The sequence below is a fragment of the Cryptomeria japonica genome, chromosome 3, assembly GCF_030272615.1.
Source record: "Cryptomeria japonica chromosome 3, Sugi_1.0, whole genome shotgun sequence".
Classification (NCBI taxonomy): domain Eukaryota; kingdom Viridiplantae; phylum Streptophyta; class Pinopsida; order Cupressales; family Cupressaceae; genus Cryptomeria; species Cryptomeria japonica.
The window spans coordinates 303582753-303607565 of NC_081407.1; the positions used below are offsets into that span (position 1 = coordinate 303582753).

Below are 24813 nucleotides of genomic sequence, written 5' to 3' on the forward strand. Positions count from 1 at the left end.
AAGTGCAGACCATGTCCGTAGTTGTACAGTGTACTTGTCCAGGCAATATATATAGACACGTGAAACACACTCAGAAAAGTCAACTTCAGATAAACTTTACAAGCCTGACGTTTGACTTGGATTCTTAGCCTGTTGTTTGACAACTTTAAATATATGATTCCACGTCAGACGTTTTATCACCTAAATCAAAACCATCTCTATATATATAGTATATACACATTGTATATATGTAGACAAATATTAGTCTAGGGATTCTCGGTTAAAGCCATAATGGGCAACTGCACATCCATGTCTTCTTCCCAAACCCAATTCATGCAAACGGCCAAAGTCATATTTTTTAATGGTGTTATGAAGGAATTCAACAAACCCATTAAAGCAGGTGAAATCATTGAACAGTATTCTGGGTATTTTCTCTGCCATTGGGATTCCCTGCACATTGATAAATTTATGATGTCTGTAAATTCTAAGGAGGAATTGGAGTTAGGAGAGCTTTATTTTTTGCTTCCTTTATGTAAATTGCAATATGTTCTTTCAGCTTCAGACATGGCTGCAATGGTGTTTAAGGCTAATTCCGCCAGTAAACAGATAATTAGCAGCAAAGAGAGAGATAATATGTACTGTAAAATCTCGCCTGAACCGTTGCCATTAGAGAAGGTTGACTGTGATGAAGAAATGTGGGAGATAATGTCATGTAAATCAGGAGGATCAGAGGAAATGTGTTTTTCTAGAAGTGTGTCTAGGGTTAGACTTGAAACCATCCTTGAAGGAAACATTTCATGAATGACTGTAAAAATGACATTTTATGAAAGGCTTATGTTAGGAAGTACTGCAAAGCAGCTGCAGCGCCTGTTTCAAGACTGCATTAAATGCTGTACTTTTTTGTTTGCATTAAATGTTGTATTTCTTTGTTTTTGTGGTTGGTTGTTCAAATCTGTGAGTCCACTAGTCTAGTCTTCAAGGTGCTGAATACTATTGTTGTTCAAATCTGCGAGTCGGCAATGTCTATGCAGCACTCATATTGTACTATTAACCATTTTTAATAATTAATTGATAAATAAGCATTTGTTAAAATTTAATTATTAATTAATTAACAAACATGGTCAATGGTACAATATGGGTGCTCTATAGACAGAGGTCACTAGCACAACCTTTAAGGTGCTGAACATTATTTCTGTTAAATTCATCGAGTTCACTAAATCTGAGTTGCCAGCATAGCTGCTCAGTGGAGATTTGAACCTTGGTGGCTGTTATAATGGCTGCATTACATGGATAACCTTTATAAATTAAATGTTGTATAATTAATCTATTGTGAAAATACCAATGGATATTAGAACCACACTTTTTTTTTTTGAAATTAATGATTGAATATATATATGAAATTATAATATACAAATTAATTTTTTAATCAATGCTGTTTTAAGATTATTAGTATAAAAGAATATATTACATCATATTTATTAAAACATAGGAAGAAATAGGAAAAATAGGATGACATTATAATGGAGGACTAATTCTTAATAGTTAGGTGCTTTTTTTTTTATGGTTCAAACAAGCTTATAATTGTCTCTACCTTCTGTTGAAAGTATAGTCCCCGTTGGTTAACAATTTAATTTTTTTTTAATTTATATTTTGATATTTTATTATTACTTTATTTAAATTAAATATAATTTATAAAATAATATATTAAAAAATATTTAATAGTATATTTAGAATATATAAAGATTTTTAATTGTATAAATATTGATTTTTTTTTAATTTAATTTTTTGTTGTGAAAATTGTGTCTCGTGTTCTTTTGGAATTTTGGAATCTAGCTAATTTGACAGGTTGAGTTATGTATGTCTTGTATTAAAGCTTAATTATATGTCTTCCTCAACATAAATGAGAGTATGAGGCGATCTCATGTGCTACAAGCCACCTATGAAACTAGTTCATGAGGCAACAATAAGATCTTTTAAAAAAAATATTCTCATTGTTTGCTATTTTTTCATGTGTTCAACATGGATCTTACATTTGATAAAAAATCTATGTTGATTAAAAAATATAAAAAATTATTAAAAGTTAATTTTTTTTGGAAACTATATTCTAAAGGTTACGTTTATGCATTATGAAAACTTTGTTTGGTCATAGAAAATATTACAAAATAAGCAAATTTTATCTAACAAAATCATATGAAATGGAGAGAGATAAAGTACCAAGAAACACCTTTAAATGAATGACCTTAAATTAAAAACCACATACATGTTTTTCTAATTTTTTCGTATTTTGATCTTTGATCATTTTTATTTATTATTTTATTATATCTAATCCTTATATTAGATATTGGGTTAATATTTATTTTGTATATTCTAACATAGTATTGGGTTAATATTTATTTTATATTTTCTAACATGGTATTAGAGCCACAATGCTAGAATATATCTTATACTTTATCAATTTGAGAGACTCATAGGAGCCTTTTAACCTTGCATGTATATTTTCCTCGTACTCAATCTGCTCTTCTCTTGTGTCTTTGGATGATTTAAAGAATCCTAATGGTTTGATAGGAGAAATTCTAATATTTGAGGTTTATTAAAATGTTAGTTTTTATACAAAATGGGTGTTTGTAACTTTTCAGACATTTTAATTCTATTGTGTGTAGAGGCTTGAGAAACTTAATTTTAACTTTAATTTGACCAGAATTAGAATTTGATAAACTATTTTATCACAGAGGTTTTCAATTACAAATTTTATAGATCATACAAATTTCAAGGCATTTTGTGACAAATGAATCTCACCATTGCATCTAGAACATGTCTTAGAACCTATAGGTCCAAATAAAATTGGTTAGATTTAAAGAGTAAAGATTTTGTTTTTCCACATCATGTGACACTTGTACAAGCAAATATATTTTGAAGATTGCTAGTAGTAGAACTACTTCCCATAGTTTGTAGTAAACCTCATAATAACAATTAGTGGTTACCTCTAGCAATCATCATAACTGCTATTGGTATTCTAAATGTAATTTGTCACTACCAATGCAAAGGGATATTTTTTTGGTTGAATGAATGTTCCATTACCATAGTAGAATATTACATGTTGATGTCATGTTCATCCATAACCCTCTAGAAAAATTGCTAGAATTGATTTATTTTCTTAGCTATTAATGTTATTGTTTTGGTTATTGATATCACTTTCTTGACAACTAACGTCATCATCCAACCTTCATCTATTGACACCATTTTTTATTTGTCGGCATCAACAAATTGACTAGTCAGTAGTATTTTTCCATTAGTTGACTTCATCTTTTAATTAGTTGACCTCATCCTTTAATTATCTAACATAATCTTTTAGTAAGTTGAAAAATTAGTATATTCTTTGGAATCTTGGCCCCCTCTCCAATAAGATTTTCAATTTGAGACTAAAACTTTGAAGGTTTGGTTCTCAACCATATAAGCTTCTTTTTTGAGACATTTTATTATTTAAGAAAAATTTATATATTCTTTATACTGGTGAAATTATTATCTAATTTTGATGGATAGTTAAGCATAATTTACAAATTATTAGAGGCAACACTACTCACTTCTTGTTTTGGTATCTCTTGAGGCCTTGTTTAGGTGTATATAGGCACCTTTTTAGGTACAATTTTTTTAAGTACATGATTTTTAATCTAATTCATAATGGTACTTTCATTATTGTAGAATATTTTCAGCATTTTTAAAACATTAAAATTGATTCAACATTACACTTCTAGTTAGTGAAATTATACTTGCATTGATTGTAAACTAGCAATTCTTTTAAGTTAGGGGTTCATTTCAACAACTAGTAATAGATGGGTTTTGTTAGGTTATCCTATATTTTTATCAAGTTTCTTATTTCATTGCTTCTATAATATGACATAATACTTAGTACCTTTTCTTACTCCACATCATTATTTTGAATGGAAACCTAAAATACAAATTTCATTAAGGAACCAAAGGTTATTCAAAATAATAATGGATATAAAAAATAAGCCTACAATGATGCAAATAAGTAAAATTGCTTGATAAATATGATGAGGTACTATTGTGTCTATCTATATCTCTTGATATTCTCTTTCACATTGGACCCTTTAATATTCCCAACAATATTTGGACCACATTGGCCACTTTTTTTGGCATCCGGGGTTCTACATATGAGGGTTTATCAACTAGAGAATAATTTCATTAGTTTGAGCCCATAGAATTTTCATTATATGGGATTTCTTTAGTAAGTCAAAATCATTGTATTATAGTTAAAATCATGTGAAATTCAAAATAAAGATGAGAAATTGATACTCAACATTCCCTATAGACATGATTTATGCTATTTAGTTTTTATTTCTACTTGAACCATGTCATAAAGAGTGATAGTTCACCATGCCATATCTAGAGGACTTTGCTTCCTCTCTCACTAGGGAATGTGATAAGCTCATTCATATGGGTACTAGAAAATCCTCTATGTTAGCCACCATAATTTCTAACCAAGACAAAAGAAAAAAAGGATCATGCAATACCTTGGATAAGAAACATAAGAAAGAAAAAGACAAAAAGAATCCAAGTCTTGGTGCTTCTAAATCAATTTTAGGACCTTTTCTTTAAAAGGTGACAATTCTAAGAAAGAAAAGGTCAAGTGCACTTATTAAAAAATACCTAGTTATTATAATATAAGTGTTTAAAGATATAGATTGGTCACTTGACATACATTCTAGAGAAACATAGTATTAATGTTCTTGGTTAGTAAAATAGAGTTCACATGAGGACTATATTAAGGAAAAGGATAATGATATGGGGTAAGGAAAGGTAAATGCCCCTGTAATAATTTCATCTTCACCACCCACTTGGATTCTTGGTTTAGGTTCTTCCTACCACATGGATTCATCTTAGGATGAATTCACATCTTTAGAGATTATTTCTACACTAACTATTTTGATGGGTGATGACACTCCTATTTAGGTGTGTGAAAAAGGATCCATTGGTATGGGGAATAAATTTTTTTAGGATGTTCTTTGTGTGCCTCCATTACAAAAATATCCATCAATTTAATAAATCACCTATACTAGTTTGGAAAAGTGGATTGAGTTGACTCTTAATTTAGCAGCTATTAGTGAGATGCATAATGTTTCTACAATTGCAATGGGGAGAATAGATCATCAATATTGGATATATATTTTTTACTTTGTTCTTGATCTTGGTTCATATTAGGAAACTATCAATTTAATTAATATATTTTGTTCACAATCCAGTGAGATTACTTAACCATTTTGAACTTTAAACAACTATTATGGTTGAATACATATTGAAAGATGTACCACATAAATATTTATTTTATATTTGAAATATTTCTTTTCTTGTGTAGTGTGTACCAATTAATTTTTTTAAACGTTTTCTCACTTATTTCAGACATTTCAAATGGGTCAATCAATGAAACACATTATCATTACTAACCATGAAACTACATGAATCTCCAACATTCTCTTGCGCTCCATCAAGATGATTGCAGTAAACCTCCAATATGAGCACCATCTAAAGCAAGACTCCTCTCATCTTCCAAAATGCCACTTATATAAGAAAATTAACAATACAAGGTAAAGATGCACCAATCCAAAGTACATAAGAATCATACTTAAGTTGCTACTAAGAAATAAAACCTACATTTTCAGAAACAAAAACCACAAAAATGTTAATACATGTTATCATCCATACCTCCAAAGTATCAAATAACCATAATAGTACTTGTGCCAACAACATATCCAACCCATAAAATAGATCACAAGCTCTCTATATAAAAATTATCATTAAATATAAGGACAATATGCCTCCACAAAGAGGACAGCTCGTGTTATGATTTTTTCTAGAAAGATAATAGAAATCATTAATGTGGTGAACTTGCAATGAAGATAAGGTTAGATGTTAAAGAAGAATATAAAGAGATAGGATGTAAACATAGGAATGATGTAAGTGATGGCAAAAACATCGAAAGAATGTAAAATATATCATGTATCAAACAAGATATGGAGATCAAGGGGAAGCATAAATAGATTAGGTAAGGAATAGCAAAAGTTGTCTCCGAAATTGGTAGGATGCCTAGAATTGATATTGCTAGCTATCTTAGAATTTAAAATATTGAGGAATTGATTGATTAGATGGTTATAAACTAGAGGAAGATTTAAATTGAGTGTGATGAAATTATAGATTTTGAAAGTTATATTTGATAAGACCAAGTTAAAAGTGTTGGAAACATGAGTTTTTGTTGTCATTGATGTCAAACTTGTTGTCGTGGAAGATTGCTAGTGTTGTCATTAGTGTCACACTCGAGTGTATTGATGACAAATGTGAAGAGGAAATTGTAGATGTTCAATTGTGTTGTCATTATAGTTGCGGTTGTCATTATATCTGATTGGTATACATGATCCAAAAATGTGTGTTCAGATGTTGTTATTATGTTTGGTGGTGATATTGAGTGAGTTTATGGTGTTTTAGGTGACAGTAGTGGAAACTGAACTATGTAGGAAAGAGTATTTAAAGTTTTTATGGGACAATGCTTCACATTCCTTCGCATTTGTAGTTGATGTCTTGTGGTTTTGGATTTAATGTCTATGCTTTGTGGATGTTGTACTATTACATTTTTAGGTTCTCAGTTGTTCACGTGTTGAATTTTGTTGTTGCACTCTACTGATAGTGAGGCTATCTGTTAGGAATGGTCTAGAAAATGCTCCACATTGTTGCACAATGTTGGTTCAAGTGTTACGGTTTGGAGGAAACGTTCATATTGCTCATGTAGTGTTCTTGTTCATAAATCAAGTGTTGGTTTTCTCCACAAGTGAAGTTATATTAACTTGTTATTTGATGTTATCTGTTGTGTTGGTCTCTAGCTCACTCAGTTGGTTTATCTTATTTGGATCATACTCTTTTGGTCTAGATATGCATTGGAGGTTGAGTTAAAGTGTTGTTATGGGTTTTACTGTGGCGTGTGAAGATCCACATTGAGTAATTTGCATTGAATAATGTTTTTGGGTCGACTAATTAACTTGCTTCATTGCTTATCTACACGTTACATTTGATGCTGAATTTGGAGGATGTGTTGGTGTCCACGGTTTGTTTGAATCAACTTAGACCACATTTAGCGCAATCCTCATGGTAGTTGACTTTGTATAATTTATGCTTCTTATATCTATGGCCGACCTAGTTGAGTGTTTTGGTGAAGAGGTTAATATAAATTGATGGGCAAATGTGTGAATTATGGTGTGGATTGATTAGGGATGATATAGAAGTATATGTGTGGAAGCAAAACTTGTCCATGAATACTACATTTATGCAATTAGTCCATCATATGGAATTCAGTCACTTCTAGTATCTAAATTCCCTCATTAAAGGAGATCAAAATATAAGCATTCATATGAGTTAGAGTAGTACACGATTCTTTAACTTGTAGGGGTTTCCTTATTGGTTTAAGAAACTTAGGCAAAAACTTCCACATTTGGACAAGAATTTTTTTAATAGCAATCCACTTTAGAGTGGAGCAGAACATAATTTCACTTTGTGAGACATTAGACGACCAAGCTATGACTTTAAAGAGTGAATTATCAATGTTCCAATATTTTTACTCCAAAACCCTTCCATCCATATTAGTGTTTTTTTTAAAAAGATAACAAATAAACCTCTTTGTATCATCCTACAAAATGTGATATAGATTCTAAGATTTTTTTCCTAAACAACATACAACTAATTATCAAAGAACCTTCTAGTAGGGAGAGTATTGTTATCTAAACATGCAAAGAAAATAGCTATATTTTTAAGTCCGTTTTCTTTCTTCTTTATAGCAACAAGCATATCTTCACTAAGGTTTAATCTTAGTACCCTTGGTAGGGTCCTTACCTCCTTCAGCCTAGGACTGCTTGTTGCCTCCTCCTTGACCTCCGAAGGGCCTTGCACTATCTCCTCTGACTCCCATATTGAAAGAAACTTTTTCCCATAGTTCTTCCAATTCTTTCTCTTGTAGAACTTCTTTGAATGTTTTGTTGATTTTAACGCTTCCTTCTTGCACAACTTCTTTAAACTCAGCATGCTCCTTTCTATCCTTTCGAGCCCTAGAGTCCACATGGCTCACCCAACTGGTCAGCACATCTGCGCAAGCCCTCAATCAACCCTACCAAGAAGTATAGGACAACCAACCACAACTTTAAAAATTAAAAATTAAAAAATTAAAAAACAAATAAAATAAAAAAGCTAAAAAGACACAAGCAAGCAAGTCAACACACAAAAACGACGACACAACTCAAACAACAAACAAGTAGATACAAAAGAAACGAGCACATTCATCAAAGATAGGGGTGGCAGAGTACGACCAACCTTAAACCACACACACTAAGCAATATATTAAGCTTAGAGGATGTTAGTCAACTCTAAGTGTTTTAAGCCTAGAAGTGTATTCTTAGTGTGACAAGATGCATTAAGCAATATATTAAGCCTAAAAAATGTCAGTCAACTTTGAGTCTTTAGCATTTTTAAGTCTAAAAATATAAGCTTACTGTATGAGATTTAAGTTTTTCCATATAATACATGAAACGATAGATGGAAACCCTCCTACATGGATAACCACCTTGATTTCAGATCTCAAATTATTAAAGCTACTTGTTTTATATGTATAGGAGTTTAAATTTAGATAGCCATTCTTGAATGAATACATTTTTTTTTTTTAACGAAATGAATACCATTCTTGTCAAAATTTTCTTCTGTGAGAGACTTCCACTAAAAATAAACTCCACTTTTTTGTATCCCAATCTAACAAATGACCTATCATTGTACCGTACATGCCCGATAAAAACGAAGAAGAAAGCATTCATCTACATTTGAATTTATATAGTTTGTCTGGACATTTTATTTTTAATATGCGTTGTGTTTTGGTGGTGGGTAAGTTGGATGTTTTATCTCAACTTTGGCCATCTTCTTTTTTCATACTCTCTCTTTTTGTGGATTATAAGTTGATGAGCAATGAAAAATAAACAAAATAATGTTTATGAATCAGGGTGAAATAAGATAATTTCAATGATGATATAACAAAGATTAAAATATCTGTTTAATCATCTAAATCTGTTTAATCTAAATCCCATGCGTTATCGACACTTGAGATGCTTTTGTTAATAATTTTCAGCCGACCAGCAGGATATAAAGGAGAGAGCATGGACTATATCTACAAGCACATTGAATATAATTTGAAGTGTATCCAACAGCTAAGATGTCTATTGAATATAATTTTTAGGGTTCAAGTACTTGACATTCATATTTAGCTTCCTTTTTTGAATAGCATAATACTGGTTTTTAATAATTACTTTATATGTCGTCTCTAAATATTTCTTTGGAGTTGCGTTATTTTTTTTCTTCTTCTAATCATATCTCTGATATGCTTGCTCACATCTTTAATATGAGGGTAAAATGATACTAGTTGGGGGGGGTGAAAAGATATTTTGTCTTCATATTTTTCTATTTATCTAATAATGGATATTAATTTTTTTTTTTTTTTGTCTTCGAAATGTATGACAAGCATTTTGTCTCTTTATATTTTGAGGAAAGTTTAAATGTTTATATATTGTTTTCTATAAATTAGTCAAAACAAGAGAGCAATTTTATTTACTGCAATAAGATAGTAAACCAAAAAACATTGATTAGTTCAGCATAATTGAATAAATTGCAGACCGTGTCCATAGTTGTACATTGTCCAGGCAATATAGACATGTGAAACACACTCAGCAAAGTCAATTTCAGATAAACTTTACAATCCTGTCGTTTGACATGGATTCTCAGCATCTAGACAACTTCTCAGCTTGTAACATATAGGAGTCCACGTCACACAAGCTTATAATTGTCTCTACCTCGAGACTAATTCTTAACAGTTAGGTTTGTTTGTTTGTTTTTTTGTTTTTTAAATTCAAACAAGCTTATAATTGTCTCTACCTTCTGTTGAAAGTATAATTCTTGTTGCTTAACCATTTAATCATTTTTTTATTAATATATTTTTTTTAATATTAAAAATATTTTAATAGCACATTTAGAATATATAAAGTTTTTTCATTTGGTTGTTTTTATTGTATAAATGTTGATCTTTTTCTGATTTAATTCTTTATTGTAAAAACTTTGTTTCGTGTTCTTTTGAAATCTAGTAGTTTGAGAGCTTGAGTTAGTCTATTGTTGAAAAACTTGTCCCCTTGAAAGAGAGGTCATAAATTCAAAAGTAATGAGAGGTAGGATATGTATACCTTGTAATGAAGCATAATTATATGTCTCCTTCAACACAAGTGGGAGTATGAGGTGGTCTCATATGCTATAAGCCACCTCTGAGGCAAGAAGATGTTTTACAGAAAAGGTCACAAATTCAAAAGTAATGAATGGGAGTATGAGGTGGTCTCATGTGCTACAAACCACCTATGAAAGTAGTTCATAAGGTAACAACAAAATCTTTTTAAAAAAAGTTCTTATTGTTTGCTATTTTTTCATGTTTTCAACGTAGATCTTATGTTGAGTTAAAAAACTATGTTGATTAGAAAATATTAAAATTGTATTTTTTTGGAAAATTTACTCAAGAGTTATATTTGTGCATTATGTCAACTTTGTTTGATCATGGAAAATATTGTAAAATGAGCAATTTTTATCTAACAAAAAAATATGAAATGAAGAGAGATAAAGTGCCAAGAAACACCTTTTGATGAACCTTGAATCAAAAGCTATGCAACATCATCATCATCTATAAAAATGACATTACTTAAAAAAAAATCACTTGAAGACAACCTTAAGATATAACCTCAATTCATTTTTTTTTAGAGGTCTAGTGGACATAGTAGTCATATGACTTTACCAAGACCTTCATTCAAAGTTCCTTCTACCAAACAAAAGCCTTCAATAAAAATATGGAAAATAATATCATGAACATAGAAATATTTATAAAAACTTGTTATTGGTATGATATTTTATTCATTTGGAATATATTATATTCTAAATGTGTTATTCACCCAGTAATTAAGTTTATTTAGGTTAATTTTTTTAGTTAGTAGAATAGGATAACGAGCTCACACATATTGTATTTTTTCCATGAGATTCTATGGTTCCTTTTCCTCTCAAATTAAAATACTTATACAACAATCCCTTATTTTTTTATTTTTCTACCTTCTCATCTTCATTAGATTTGGAAATTATGAGGCTGTATATTATAGCTTGTTCCTTCCATTGATTATATTTGTTAATACTATTGTGGGCTCTTATTTATACTATCTTTGGTATTGTAGTATTGTGTCTCTTAAGCATTTGTATTTTTCAAAACCAATTGTATGATGATATTTCGATCTTTGATCATTTTTATTTACAATTTTATTGTATATATTCCTTACACTAGATGTTGGGTTAACATTTATTTTGTTTATTCTAGCATAGTATTAGAGCCACAATGCTAGGAGATTTATCATTTTGAGAGATTCATCAGAGCTTTTTAATCTTGTTTATAAATATATATATTTTTTATACTTTGGGTGTAAATTGTAACTATTTAGACATTATAATTCCATTACATGTAGAGGCTTGAGAAGCTTAACTTTTATTTGTCAAAATTAGAGTTTGAGAAGCTAATTTATGGCAAAGGGTTTCACTAACACATTTTATAGATAACACAAATTTCAAGGCACATTGGTGCAAAATAGACCTCACCATTGCATCCAAAAGGTGTCAAAACCTATAGGTCCATGTAAAACATGTTAGATTTAAAGAATATAGATTTTATAAAAACTTGTTGTGCACATCATATAGTGCATTGCACAAAGCTATACAAACATATTTTTGAGTCTGTTAGTATTGGAACGACTTCCCATAGTTTGTAGTAAACCTCATAATAACTACTAGTGGTTACCTGTAGCATTCATCATAATTGTTATTAGTCTTGTAAATGCAATCTGACATTGCTAATGCCAAAAGAATTTTTTTTGTGTTGAATGAATGTTCAATTATCACACTAGAATATTACATGTTGATGTTATGTTCTATATAGTTGATATCACCCTCTAGATAATTGCTATTGATGTAATGACTATTTTAGTTATTGATGTCACTTTCTCGACAACTAATGTCATCCAACCTTCGTCCATTGACATTATTTTTTATTTGTTGGCATAAAAAATTGACTACTTGGTAGTGTTTTCTATTGGTTTACTTCAATTTTTAGTTAATCGACCTCATCTTTTAGTTAATCAACTTCATCTTTTTGTTGGCTAACATGTAATTTGCACCCTACTTTTTTTTAACTTCTCTAATTTATGTTTGTTTAATATGTGATTGATATGGAGTTTTTGACGATAAACTACAATGCCCAAAGAGATAATGCAATATATAATACTTAAAATAAAGTTTAAAGAAAATAACATCCAAAAGTTTAATATTTGAAATATTCACAACTAAAAAAAACTTTTAGATTTAAAATAGAATTTGGACAACAATATATGACTAAATTACATCAACTAAATTACATCAATGAAATTACAAACATACCATTTTTTGTTGTTGCAAAATAAGACTATTATTAGCTGATAGCAACAAACTAGGGCTTTAAAATTGTACCAACACCCTGCAAACCCTAACTGCTGCTCCTTCATAATGTCATCCAAGGATAAAAGACTCCTAGGTGCCTCATTTGCTACCCCAAACTGCTCCAAACCCTAGGTGTCTAAGCTCTTCGAAGCTCACACCATTCCTTATGTTGTATGATCTCCCTCTAGAATGATATGACCAGCAATATGGATAGAATAAATTTAAATATGTACTCTCAATCTACTCCTTTGATCTGATAAATTTATTAATTATCCATCTCTCAACAGAAACCGGAGAATATACAAGCTGAAATTCTTTGCAAAATAAAGCTCCAACTAGTTGTACTTATCCAGGTAATTTAGACGTGAAACACACTCAGCAGAGTCAACTTTAGATAAACTTTACAAGCCTGTCGTTTGACCTTGAAATCTTAGCCTGTTGTTTGACAACTTCTCAGCTTGTAAAATATATGATTCCACGTCAGACGTTTTATCTCCTAAATCAAAAACATCTATGTATATATATATAGTATATAGACATTGTATATATGTAGACAAATATTAGTCTAGGGATTCCCGGTTAAAGCCATAATGGGCAACTGCACATCCATGTCTTCTTCCCAAACCCAATTCATGCAAACGGCCAAAGTCATATTTTTCAATGGCGTTATGAAGGAATTCAGCGAACCCATCAAAGCAGGCGAAATTATTGAACAAAATCCTGGCTATTTTCTGTGCCATTGGGATTCCTTGTACATTGATAGATCTATGGTGTCCGTTAATTCTAAGGAGGAATTGGAGTTAGGAGAGCTTTATTTTTTGCTTCCTTTGTCTAAATTGCAATATGTTCTTTCAGCTTCAGACATGGCTGCAATGGTGTTTAAGGCTAATTCTGCCAGTAAACAGATAATTAGCAGCAAAGAGAGAGATAATATGTACTGTAAAATCTTGCCATATCCCTTACCACAAGAGAAGGCTGACTGTGATGAAGAAAGGTGGGAGATAATGTCATGTAAATCAGGAGGATCAGAGGAAATGTGTTTTTCTAGAAATGTATCTAGGGTTAGACTTGAAACCATCCTTGAAGGAAACATTTCATGAATGAATGTAAAAATTGAAAATTTTATGAAAAAACTTCTGTAAAAAACTACTGCAAATCTCTGTTTTAGACTGCATAGCTTATTTGTACAAATTAAATGTTCTATAATTTGTTGTAATATTCTTTTATAAAATGAAAAATCAGTGGATACTAGAGTCACAGGATTGCCTTCTGAGATTAATGATCAAATTTGTATGTACCAATATATAGTTATATTTAATTTTTATAAATGAATAAATGTTTTACATATTGTTTTTATAAAAGAGATGGGTAAAATGATATTGTATTTGAGGATCAGTTTTTTGATGTTCAGGATCTTTCAAATTTGCAACAAGACTCAACATCTACTATCTGTTGCTAAAATGAAGGATAGTGCGACAATGGAAAATTTATTTCGACTAGTAAAGAGATGTTTAATTGAATATGGAGGTATGGATGACATGACGGTTGCCAAAAAATTGGTGTGTGTTGGAGTAGATGGAGCTTCAGTAATGCAAGGTCACATGAACGATTTTTGTACAAAGATTGAAACTTCTTTTGCATCGTACATTACTGCAATTCACGGCATGGCTCATAGAACGAATCTAGCTTGTGGAATTGTGAGCAAGTATGCTTCAGTTAAAAAAAATGAAATTTTAATCAGAGAGCTCTACGCACACTTTTGTCGAAGTTCCAAGCGATTTATGGAATTTCAACACTTTGCTGATGAAATAATTGATGGGAACAAGCTTCTCAAGGATAATGATACCAGATGGATCTCTTTGGATGGTCCAACGCATCAATTTTTTTCAGAATATCCATCCTTGATTGGACTATTTCACACAACTCGTGACGAATCAAAGCAACCGAAATTTCCTGACCTTCTTCAAAGGTTAAGTAATCTAGAGACACTCTTCACTTTAACATCTCTTCTGCCCATGCTAGAGGAAATGAGGAATATTATGAAAGCTACCCAAAAAAGAGCTCTATATATTGTAGAATATGCTACGTTGCGTAAGATGACATGCATGGCCTTCGACAATCTCTATCGAAATCAACCAACACTATCTGATGAGAAATTTGTTAAGTGGTAGACACTCACAAATTTGAACAATCTTGATAACTTTTTACAAATCGGTGCAAACGGGGAAGTATGTGCCAATGTACGGGGAGTTGAGATACCAATGCATTTCTATGCCATGGTTGACCCTGAGGAACCAAGAAAGCGCCCCAGGAAGCAACTAGCAAGAGTTACAAGGGAAGATTTCGACAAGATTTGACTCTGTAACTACTGTGAAGAAAATTGCCTATGATCTTTCCTCACATATTAGAAGTAGATTCCCTCCTAACAACCTACTCAAAGCCACGTCTATTGTGTTTCCTCAATATTGGAGCCTCAACAGTGCTGCTGATTTTCGAAGTAAGCTACTGACTTTGATAAAACAATTTTGCATATCTAGAGAATTGAATGGAGTAACTATAAATGGAATATTAGACAAAACTCATCTTAGAGAGCAATCATCTCGTTTTGCATACACTATGAGGGAACAATATGACAGAATGGAGAACCCCTGCGAAGAGGGATCACTAACAAGGCTTTGGAAATATATAGCTGGGAACATAGTGTTGCGTGATTGAATACCAAAATATTTGAAGCTTGCTGATTTGTGTCTTACCATGATATTGGGTTCGGTGGAAGATGAGAGAGTTTTTAGTGCTTTAGGGTTCCTAAAATCAAAGCTATGAAACAAACTAGACAAAAATTTGGAAAATTGCTTGAGGCTCTATAGATCTAGGTATGATGTCCACACTTTTCCTTATGATAGGGCATTGAAAATCTGGAGGTCCAAATGCGAAAGAAGAGGTTTGGGTAACACTTCAAACCAAAGTGCCAGTGGGACTATTGACTCATGTACTGGACCTACTGGTAGCATTGAGATGTTGTTCAATGAAGGTATGTAGACTTAGAGTGAAAAAAACATAGACACGAATCAAGAAAGCTTTGAATTTTATGAGGATGAATGACAACTGTAAGAGATTGGTATTTATTAATCTTATTACTGTAAGTCTGTACCTCACCATTCATATTACAAAAGCATATTATTATGGTTGATAACTTGATGATATTTTATGAGTCTGCCAACTTTTTGCAATTGGAATTTAATATTGATTTGTAATTGTATTTTTCAACTTTCTATTTCCATATTTAAAATAGCATGTAATAAAAGACCATAATGTGTTTATTGATACAAATATGTTTATTTAGACATGTTGAGAAATTAGATTTTCATTAATTCTTTCAAAATATAGCCATATGATACAATTCATTCAATACACCATTCTGTGTGATTTTCCATGCAAAAGTCACTACAAAGTTTCAGAACCCTTTGCAAATGACCATGAATTCCCTTTTATAGAAACAAGGGAGCAACAACAACTTCAGGTCGATTTCAAGAATGAACTAACAATGATATACCTATGCAATACTAAACAATAATTAAGTAAAATATTCTCATCCTTCCTTCAATAGTGGAGAGCTCTAGCAAGTTGATTCCCTTGGCCAATCGTAGAAATGCAACTACTACACATTTTCATCACTAGCCTGAATCCATAATTGTCATGCAATTCTTCCTACAAATAAACTGTATTTCCACCTTTGATAAAATCATTAAGACTATATTTCAAATTAAGAAGGCCATCATTTATAAAGTAATGATTAAACTCTACTCCAAATATCAAAACCAAAATTATTTTGCAAAAATAAGAATGTAGTCAATGATGGGGTAACTGAATGCACATATGTAGAACCTAAAAAACCATAAGATAAATAAAATACACAATTACCTTTCCTTTTACCTTCTCATCTCATGGATTGAGTTGAAGTAGAGACACCTTTCTCCACTTGATTTTCTCATTTTGATGTTGTATTTTGAGGAGGATGTGGTTGTTTATACCAACAACATGATGTGAGGATGAGGATTGATAGAAGAAATTGAAATATAAGGATATGAAGAAGATGAATTATCAAAATGAGAGAAAAGGGCTCAATTTACATATTTTATATGAAGAAAAGGGCTAAGATGCAATGGTTAATGAATGGATAGGATTTAATTAGAGTGATGGTGTGTATTGAGGGCTTGATTTTGTGACATGTGTTACCAGGTGGAGCCATGAGAATGACATGTGTTGAATATGTGTAAGAACTAGATTTTCTCACACATGTGTGATAACACACATAGGGAGGCTCATGAAAGGGACAAGTGAGAAAGATAGGGTGGCTAACTTATGATATGTGTAAGAGGTAGGATGACTATGAAGTATATTTTGCATACTCGCACATGTGTAAACATGAGGATGTAGGGACACTTGTCACATGATGACTAGTTTAGAACTTGATCCATATAGATGGATTCAATGGATATGATTGAGTGGATAAGGATTGAGAGTAAGGTGGAATCAAATATTAGTAGAAATAGTAATGAAAAATTACTTAGCCTAAATCAATTAATTGATTTAGTTGGAAGATTTGGGGTATAAAGGTATAGACTTAATTAAATAAATAAAAATTTATTTAATTAAGGGTGAAGGATAAACATAAAGGAGAAATTTATTTAATTGGCTAGGGTAAAGTCAAGTGTGGGCAGGTATGAAAAATTTAGTCATCTACATTTTTCCCTTTGTTGATGTGAAGTCATGATTGTATGGAGTTGTGTTATATCAAAGAAGAAAATAATATAGTGGATAGAAAAGGATAAGGACAAGTGGCATGATGCTCCAGTCACTAGTAGGATGAATAAAGATAACAAGGAGGTAGTGGTGTGCCCCCTTGAGTAGACAGGTGAGCATTCATGAGCACATGCATGTTCTCAAAATGGATAGGACTATAGGAAGAAGGACAAAAAGACACAAAATAAGGATTATAGGCATCACTCATGATCATTTGAATCTAGTTAGTATTAGTACATATCTTTGGAAGATTGGCTGTGTCATCATCATATCTACTTGTTTGATAACACATTGAGTAACATTGTAATATCATTAAAAAATCTTATACATTGCACATATTTTTGTCAATATGTCTTGAAGGTTGACGCCTCATGTTGTTAGCTCACTATAGTAGAATGCAATTTATTTTATGATAGTGAATCAATACAGACCAATTCTATTATTTACTATTTCATTAAGTTTTGGTTTGTGTTTGAATATTTTCTAGTTGTGTTTGGATAGTCCTTAATTGGAACCTATATCATGAGTACATTATTTGGTGCTCCCGATAACCGTAGATTTAGATTTACATTCATAAACAACATTCGTCCCCTCTTAGAACATTCCTAGATCCTAGAACAACCTTTCCTTTGCTAGGTTGAAAATCATATGTCGAACCTTGACCCAATTTAAGGCCATATATATGAATTTGATCCACTTTCTCCATTTTAATTTTTTTTTTGTGGCCCTAGATTGACCTAGTTCCAATTATTAATTTGTACTCACACCCAAACGTTCAAATTATGCACCTAGGATATTTTTTAAAAGGAAATTCGTCTTAGGTCATTGTATTGTCCATCAAATTCGAACACCAACTTCAATCTATATGTCCATATGATCACTCATTAGCCACTATTTGGTCTTTTGTATTAACATATCGACTACATTATTCTACACATGAACAAATATGAAAATCCTAATTTTCATGAGGGATCACTTAAACACTTCATCACATCAATTTTGAAAACACTTAACACTATAAAAATGCATAGTTAACCATTTACACATTCATTCCATACATTTCTTAGCTTGTGTATTCCAATTTTTATCATAAAATATGACCAACACATAAGGTGGTTCATGTTAGACTGTTAGTACACTTCCACACCCTAGTTTAACAAGCTCTGAAGGTTTTCATTAATACTACTTGTCTTCTCTTGGTAGGTGCAAGTAAATGCAAAATTTCATTCCAAGTACCAAAGATTTGAAAACCCTAGGTTTAAGACAACACTAGAAGGTCAAACACACAAATATTAGGTTGTGTCTAGGTCAAAATTATAGGTGTAGATTTGACCTGGGGTCATAGACAATTTCATATCTCATAAAATTATGATCTTCTTAGTCTATCTATCTCAAATCCAATTTTAGTTATTGAATTTAACAATCTTCTAGTTATTGAACCATGACTCCCCAATTTTAAACTTAGAAAAAGAGCATACCTTGGATCTTCTTGTTGTGGCTAGGAATGCAGTTGTTGACAATTTCAGAATGCAAAAGTATTTCTTTTATGAGATTAATGAGATCAATGTTGCTATTCGTGGGATCAAGAATAATTTGGAAAACCTAAAGGACCCAAATCCAAATTGGTTGGAAAAGGAAGGTAGCAATATGGTGGCCTCCTTGAAAAAAACAGTGAAGGACATTGAACACATGAAGGAGGATTTTGATGATAGGATTATGAGGCTTGAAACGAACTACAAAAATATTAATGATAATCTAATAAAGCTAGTCAATTTTAGCTACAAGGTCATCAAGTCCAGTGTAGAGAGCATTATAGTTATGACTGGGAAATTTTAGAGGGCACATGAGGAAAAATATTTCTTCATCGATATTGATGCTATTGAGAAAGGTAAACAGGTAACACAGGAGGAGGGAAGAGGCCCTTGCACTTGTACTAGAGCAAGTAGTAAGAAGATGGTGGATCAAGTTGTGCAAGATGTGAAAGACATGAAGAAGCTTTCCAAGAACCTTTCCTAGCTTGAAGTGGAGGCAGCCGAAGCTTTAAAGATTTTTAGTTTGTTGTTATTTCTTGTTTTTGTATTGTTTTATTTTGTGTGGGCTGGCTGCCCATTTCTGGACGGTTTGCTAATGGTTTTTTGATGACAACTTTTTGTACATAGGGTTTCAGGTCCCTTCAAAACTTGCTTGACCCTTTAATGAAAAACAATTTTCTAGTTAAATCAACCTCCTCTTCTCTAACACTAAAGTGGATATTTAATTTTATTATTTTACTACTATTTCAAATTAATCAAATACATATTCTTATACTCAAGCTATTTATTTATTAATATTTTTATATTTATTTTCCTTAAACATTTCGTAGAGTTGGCTTGAGGAGTTGGTTTGTAATGTACAGGTCCTTACCCACACCCCAAGAGATTACTCTCGCCTCTGTTCCCTTGAAAAACAGACCCTTACCCACATTATATTAATCAAAAAATAAATATTTACTATCAAATAACAAAACTATCTTGCCACAATTTGATAGAACTTTGCAGCCTTATCTATTATAATAAGACGACCTTTTTATAATTCATTTCATTTGTATAAGGTTCTCCTAAGCAAGGAGCAATCTTATCCAGTTCCAAACCATCAATTTCAAACTTATAATTTTCTTGAATAGTGACTGTTTTCTTTTGTTTAAATCTTTACAAACTAACAAATTATATATTATAAACATTCAAATAAAAAAATCCTTAAAACAGGGCCCGGCTGAAGCTATTCTCACTCCAAAACAGACCTTTCGTACAGCGTGATAGCGACATGTTAGTCAATCACAATTGTTTATTGCAAAATCGACGATGTAAAACGCGTGACTAACACGCGTGTCCGTACTACAATTTTGAAACCAGAATAGATGCGTCCATTTACAACGACATTGTAAACCAAGAAAACATTGGGCGGTTCGGAATAATTATATCAAGTGCATTGTACTTGTCATGTAAGACAGATATATGAAAGTTGAAACACAGTCAGCAAACTCAGCGAACAAATCATAAGTTAAACTTTCTGGACCTCTGGTTGGGCATGGAGTTCTTGACTTTAGACAATTTCTAAGCTTTTAAAATATAAGATGATTACACGTCAGACGTTTATCACCAAAACCAAAAGAATCTACATATACACATTGTATATATAAACAGGCATTAATTTAGGCATTTCTGGTTAAAGCCATAATGGGCAACTGCAAATCCATGCCTTCTCCACAAACCCAATTCATGCAAACGGCCAAAGTCATGTTTTTCAATGGCATTATGAAGGAATTCAGGGAACCCATCAAAGCAGGCGACATCATTGGACACAATTCTGGGTATTTTCTTTGCCATTGGGATTGCCTGCACATTGATAAATTCATGGTATCTGTTAATTCTGAGGAGGAATTGGAGTTAGGAGACCTTTATTTTTTGCTTCCTTTATGTAAATTGCAATATGTTCTTTCAGTTTCAGATATGGCTGCAATGGTATTTAAGGCTAATTCTGCTATTAAACAGATAATTAGCAGCAGATAGAGAGATGACATGTACTGCAAAATCTTGCCTGATGATCCCTTGCCACAAGAGAAAAGTGACTGTGATGAAGAAAGATGGTAGATGATGTCATGTAAATTAATTAGGATGATCAGAGGAAATGTATTTTTCTAGAATGAAACCATCCTTGAAGGAAAATTTTCGTAAATGACTATTTTATGAAAAAAATTCCGCAAGAAACTACTGCAAAGCAGCTGCAGTCTTATTTGTAAAAATTAAATGTTCTATAATCTGTTGTAATTATAATTATAAAATGAAACATCAATGGATACTAGAGTCACAGTATTGCCTTCTGATATTAAAGTCAATTTTGTATGTAAAAACGTATTTAAATTTTAAATTCAAATAAATGTTTTTATATATTATTTGTATAAAAGAGATGGGTAAAATGATATTATAATTAAGGATCTCAGGATCTCTCATATGGTTCAAATAGGCGAAATGATTATGACTCTTCTCCACTTCCAGTTTCTGTTAAATTTAAAATTCTTACGATTTTAACAATTTATTCACGTATCTTTCCAAGGACTACAATTGGAAGTTTTCTTTACCTGATTCTTTCGTGCCAGTATGCCCTCCTTTTCTCTCTAACACTTCTTTTATATTAATACAAAATTTAATGGCATTGTCACTTTTATAAAAAAACAAAACAAAAAAACAAACAAAAAAACAAACAATTTATCCACTTGTTTTGACATTATTTTAATTATATATAATTTGAAAAATTAATATATTTAAAAAACATTTTAATAATTTTATATTTATATAAAATATCTCTGTTTGATTGTTTTTCATATGTAAATGTTGAACTGTTCATTGTTACACTAGTGGGTTTCACTCTTGTATGATTGGAGGTTTGGGGGTGGCAGCAGACCAATATCTAAATGAGACAAATAGAAAGGTTATAAAGATATATAATTGCAAGCAGTTTCAAAATAGAAGTCAAGATAGAAGTCAAGGTCTTATAAAAAAATCATCTAGTTGAGATTAAATGCTGTTTGAATAGAATAGTGAATATGGAAGGAAGAACATGTGGATGAAGCAAAATATCAAGTAGATGAGAGAGAATTAAAATACAAGAGTGTTCAAATGCAAATGTGGAAATTAAAAAATATGTATGAGAGAAAGTAAAAAACAGTCATGTGAAGGAAACGACTCCAGCAAAAAGATAATATTATGTCAAACAATTCATTTTTTGTCACCTTTGACCACGAGCAAAAACATTATATAAGGGTGGCTGTAAAATGGAAGTAAAAATGTTAAGAACTAGCTCACACTATCTTAGGTGCAGAACATGAAAATGGAAAACATCTAAAAAGGAATGGATTGACAGGGTTCATTATCTCTATACATTTAGAATATTGGAAACAAAATAGTATTGCATTATGTAGCCTATGCAATATGAAAATATACCAATCAATTATATTAATATTTTGAGACTAGAATCATTAGTTCAATTTTGTTGTAAGAGAAATGAATAGAAAAAATAGTAGAATACTTGATCAAAATTCATAATAGAAAAAATCATATTAAAAAAATATAAAATAGATAAAAATAAAAATGATAATCTATCGAAGAGCTTGGATTTTTGTCACATACAAAAAAATGTTTTATTCTATGTGAGAAAATATTTGCAAATGGATAATGGTGAGCCAATAGGCATGGATCTGCCAAGGCTTCCCCCAACGTTCATATCAGAGGGGCTTTCCCCATAATCGAAGATTTATGTGCCCATGGCGGGCTAATGAACATAGTCATTGGTCAAACAGAGGAGCCAAAGGACAAAGCAGATTGAGTTTGAAACGTCAAAACTATGAGATGCCCTGGAAAGTAGGGCATCCTAGGCTCTCAAGGCCTCAGGATTTTCAGAATGTTGGTCCAACCAAGTTTTCTAACTTGAACTCTTGGGAAAGCAAAGTGGCTACTAGTCCAAATAGCATTCCTCTTCAAACCAGAAAGCACAACTTTGCCAGGATCAAAGAGGCCCCCCCCAAAAGCAGGCACATTCTTGGCACCTCCGCTCTAATATCAGTACTCAGAGAGAGCTAGTTAGTCATAGAGCTCATGGGGTTTTTGGAGCCAGAAAGACATTTCCTCCTTGGCAAGTTCCTCCTTTCGATTCTAAGCTTCAAAAATGGAAAAGGAAAGGAATGGGGAATAAGTTTTTTGTCCTTCCCTCAAATTCTTTAAACCCAATGATTGCTCGCTTCTAGGAAAATGCCCTCTTTGCTCAATGGTGTGGCTGCCGTTGGGATAACAACGAAATCATGTCTTGGTGGATTTCCTCGTTCCCAGGAATGATCTCAATCCGACCTCTGCAGAATGATTTTTTCTTCATAGAATGTGCAGACTCTACCCTGAAAGAAATTATCATTCATGGAAGCCTTCTCTTCTTTCAGGGTTGACCTTCCACTTCCTAGACTGGAAACTAGGCTTCGACGCTGCAAACGGGTATGTTCAGGATCATGGTGTGCCAAAACAGGCCCTTAAGTGGCAATGAAATTTAAAAAAATCAGAGTTATGCAACTTGACATGAAAAATTGAATAAGTTATGAACATTATTTTTAAAATATGTAAGAAGATAATCTATAGAAAATTGAATGTAGTTTCTAAGCTACTAGTTGTTTTTTGAAAAAAAAAATCCTATTTGATGAAAATTTCAAATTTCAATGTGGTGTACAAAAATTTCAGGAAAAAGATAAGAAGTAGGTGTATGTCTAACCACCCTAATCACAATCAAATCATAATATTTTTTTATAAGATTTATAATATAAGTATTAGACTCATGTTCGAATGTGACACATATTTTTTTATAATTTTTTTTAAAGTAATAATTATTTACGAATTTTTTACTACAACTTTTCATAAATTTAGAAACTCCTATGCCTGACCACCTTAACTTGGTCAAAACCTCATGAAATTCATTTTTAAAATTTTTTTCCCTATAGTAGACGAAGCATAGGATGTGATGCATGTTTCAGATTCAAAAAAATGTTATACGGTTTGAAAGTTATGAGTATTTTTCAATCAGCCTATCAATCAAGACTTTTGTCAGAATTCAATTAGAAAATAAATAATAATTAGTTATTAAAGTCGAAATTAGACAAGCCTTATATTGTTGGAAAGCTGAGAAAGTCCTTAAAAAACCCTTTTCATTTTATCAATTTTGGCTATTAAAAAAGTCGTTAGCCACCAGTGTAAAGTCTGGAAAATCAAGGAATACTGAAAAACATGTTTTTTCAGTTGACTTTCCAGGCTTGTCACTTCCAACCCAAATCCCAAAGCAAACCCGAACCAAAATATGGAGGGAAAAAATTATGTTTTAAAATCGGATATCCAATTTTTGAAAAAATAAAAAAATACATTTTAGTAAATTGGGCATAACTTTTGCGTTTTATATCGAAATTTTGATTTTTTATAGGCATTGGAAAGGTAATTAAGAGCTCTATGATATGGAATAGGTATATTTTCAATTATTTGTTTTAAAAATTAATTATAATTCATTTAAATTCATCCTTCATTTTTAAAACATAAAAAACTCATGACTTTTTCATATGATTTCCCTATTGCATGAATTTTTGTAACAATCATCTCAAAATAAACTAAATAAATAATTAATTAATAATAGAAAATTTATGAATTTTATTGAGTTCGATAAATTTTGATCCAAACCATGTTATCTATGTTTGTTCCTTTCTTCACCTCTCTTTCCTAAACCTATCACTCCACCTATTTGTTTCTTCCTCCCTCTCTTTTGTCCATATTTATACATCTCTCTCTAGACCTATATCTCTAACTATCATTAAATCTCTCAAGCTCTACAAGGTGCTTATATTTCTACCTCTTCATAATTTCCTCCTCTATGTCACTCTCTCTTCCCTAA

At 31.6% G+C, this 24813-nt stretch overlaps 2 protein-coding genes across 2 annotated transcripts; both read left to right on the top strand.

Annotated features, from left to right (window-relative positions):
* Positions 1 to 270: 270 nt before the first annotated feature.
* On the top strand, positions 271 to 780 carry LOC131874110 (uncharacterized). Its single transcript, XM_059217352.1, has one exon. The coding sequence runs from the start codon at positions 271 to 273 to the stop codon at positions 778 to 780; it is 510 nt and encodes a 169-aa protein (XP_059073335.1).
* Positions 781 to 20579: 19799 nt separating this feature from the next.
* LOC131034330 (uncharacterized) lies at positions 20580 to 20912 on the top strand. Its single transcript, XM_057965807.2, has one exon. It carries the CDS (start codon positions 20580 to 20582, stop codon positions 20910 to 20912), a length of 333 nt encoding a protein of 110 aa, XP_057821790.2.
* The last annotated feature ends 3901 nt before the right edge of the window (positions 20913 to 24813 follow it).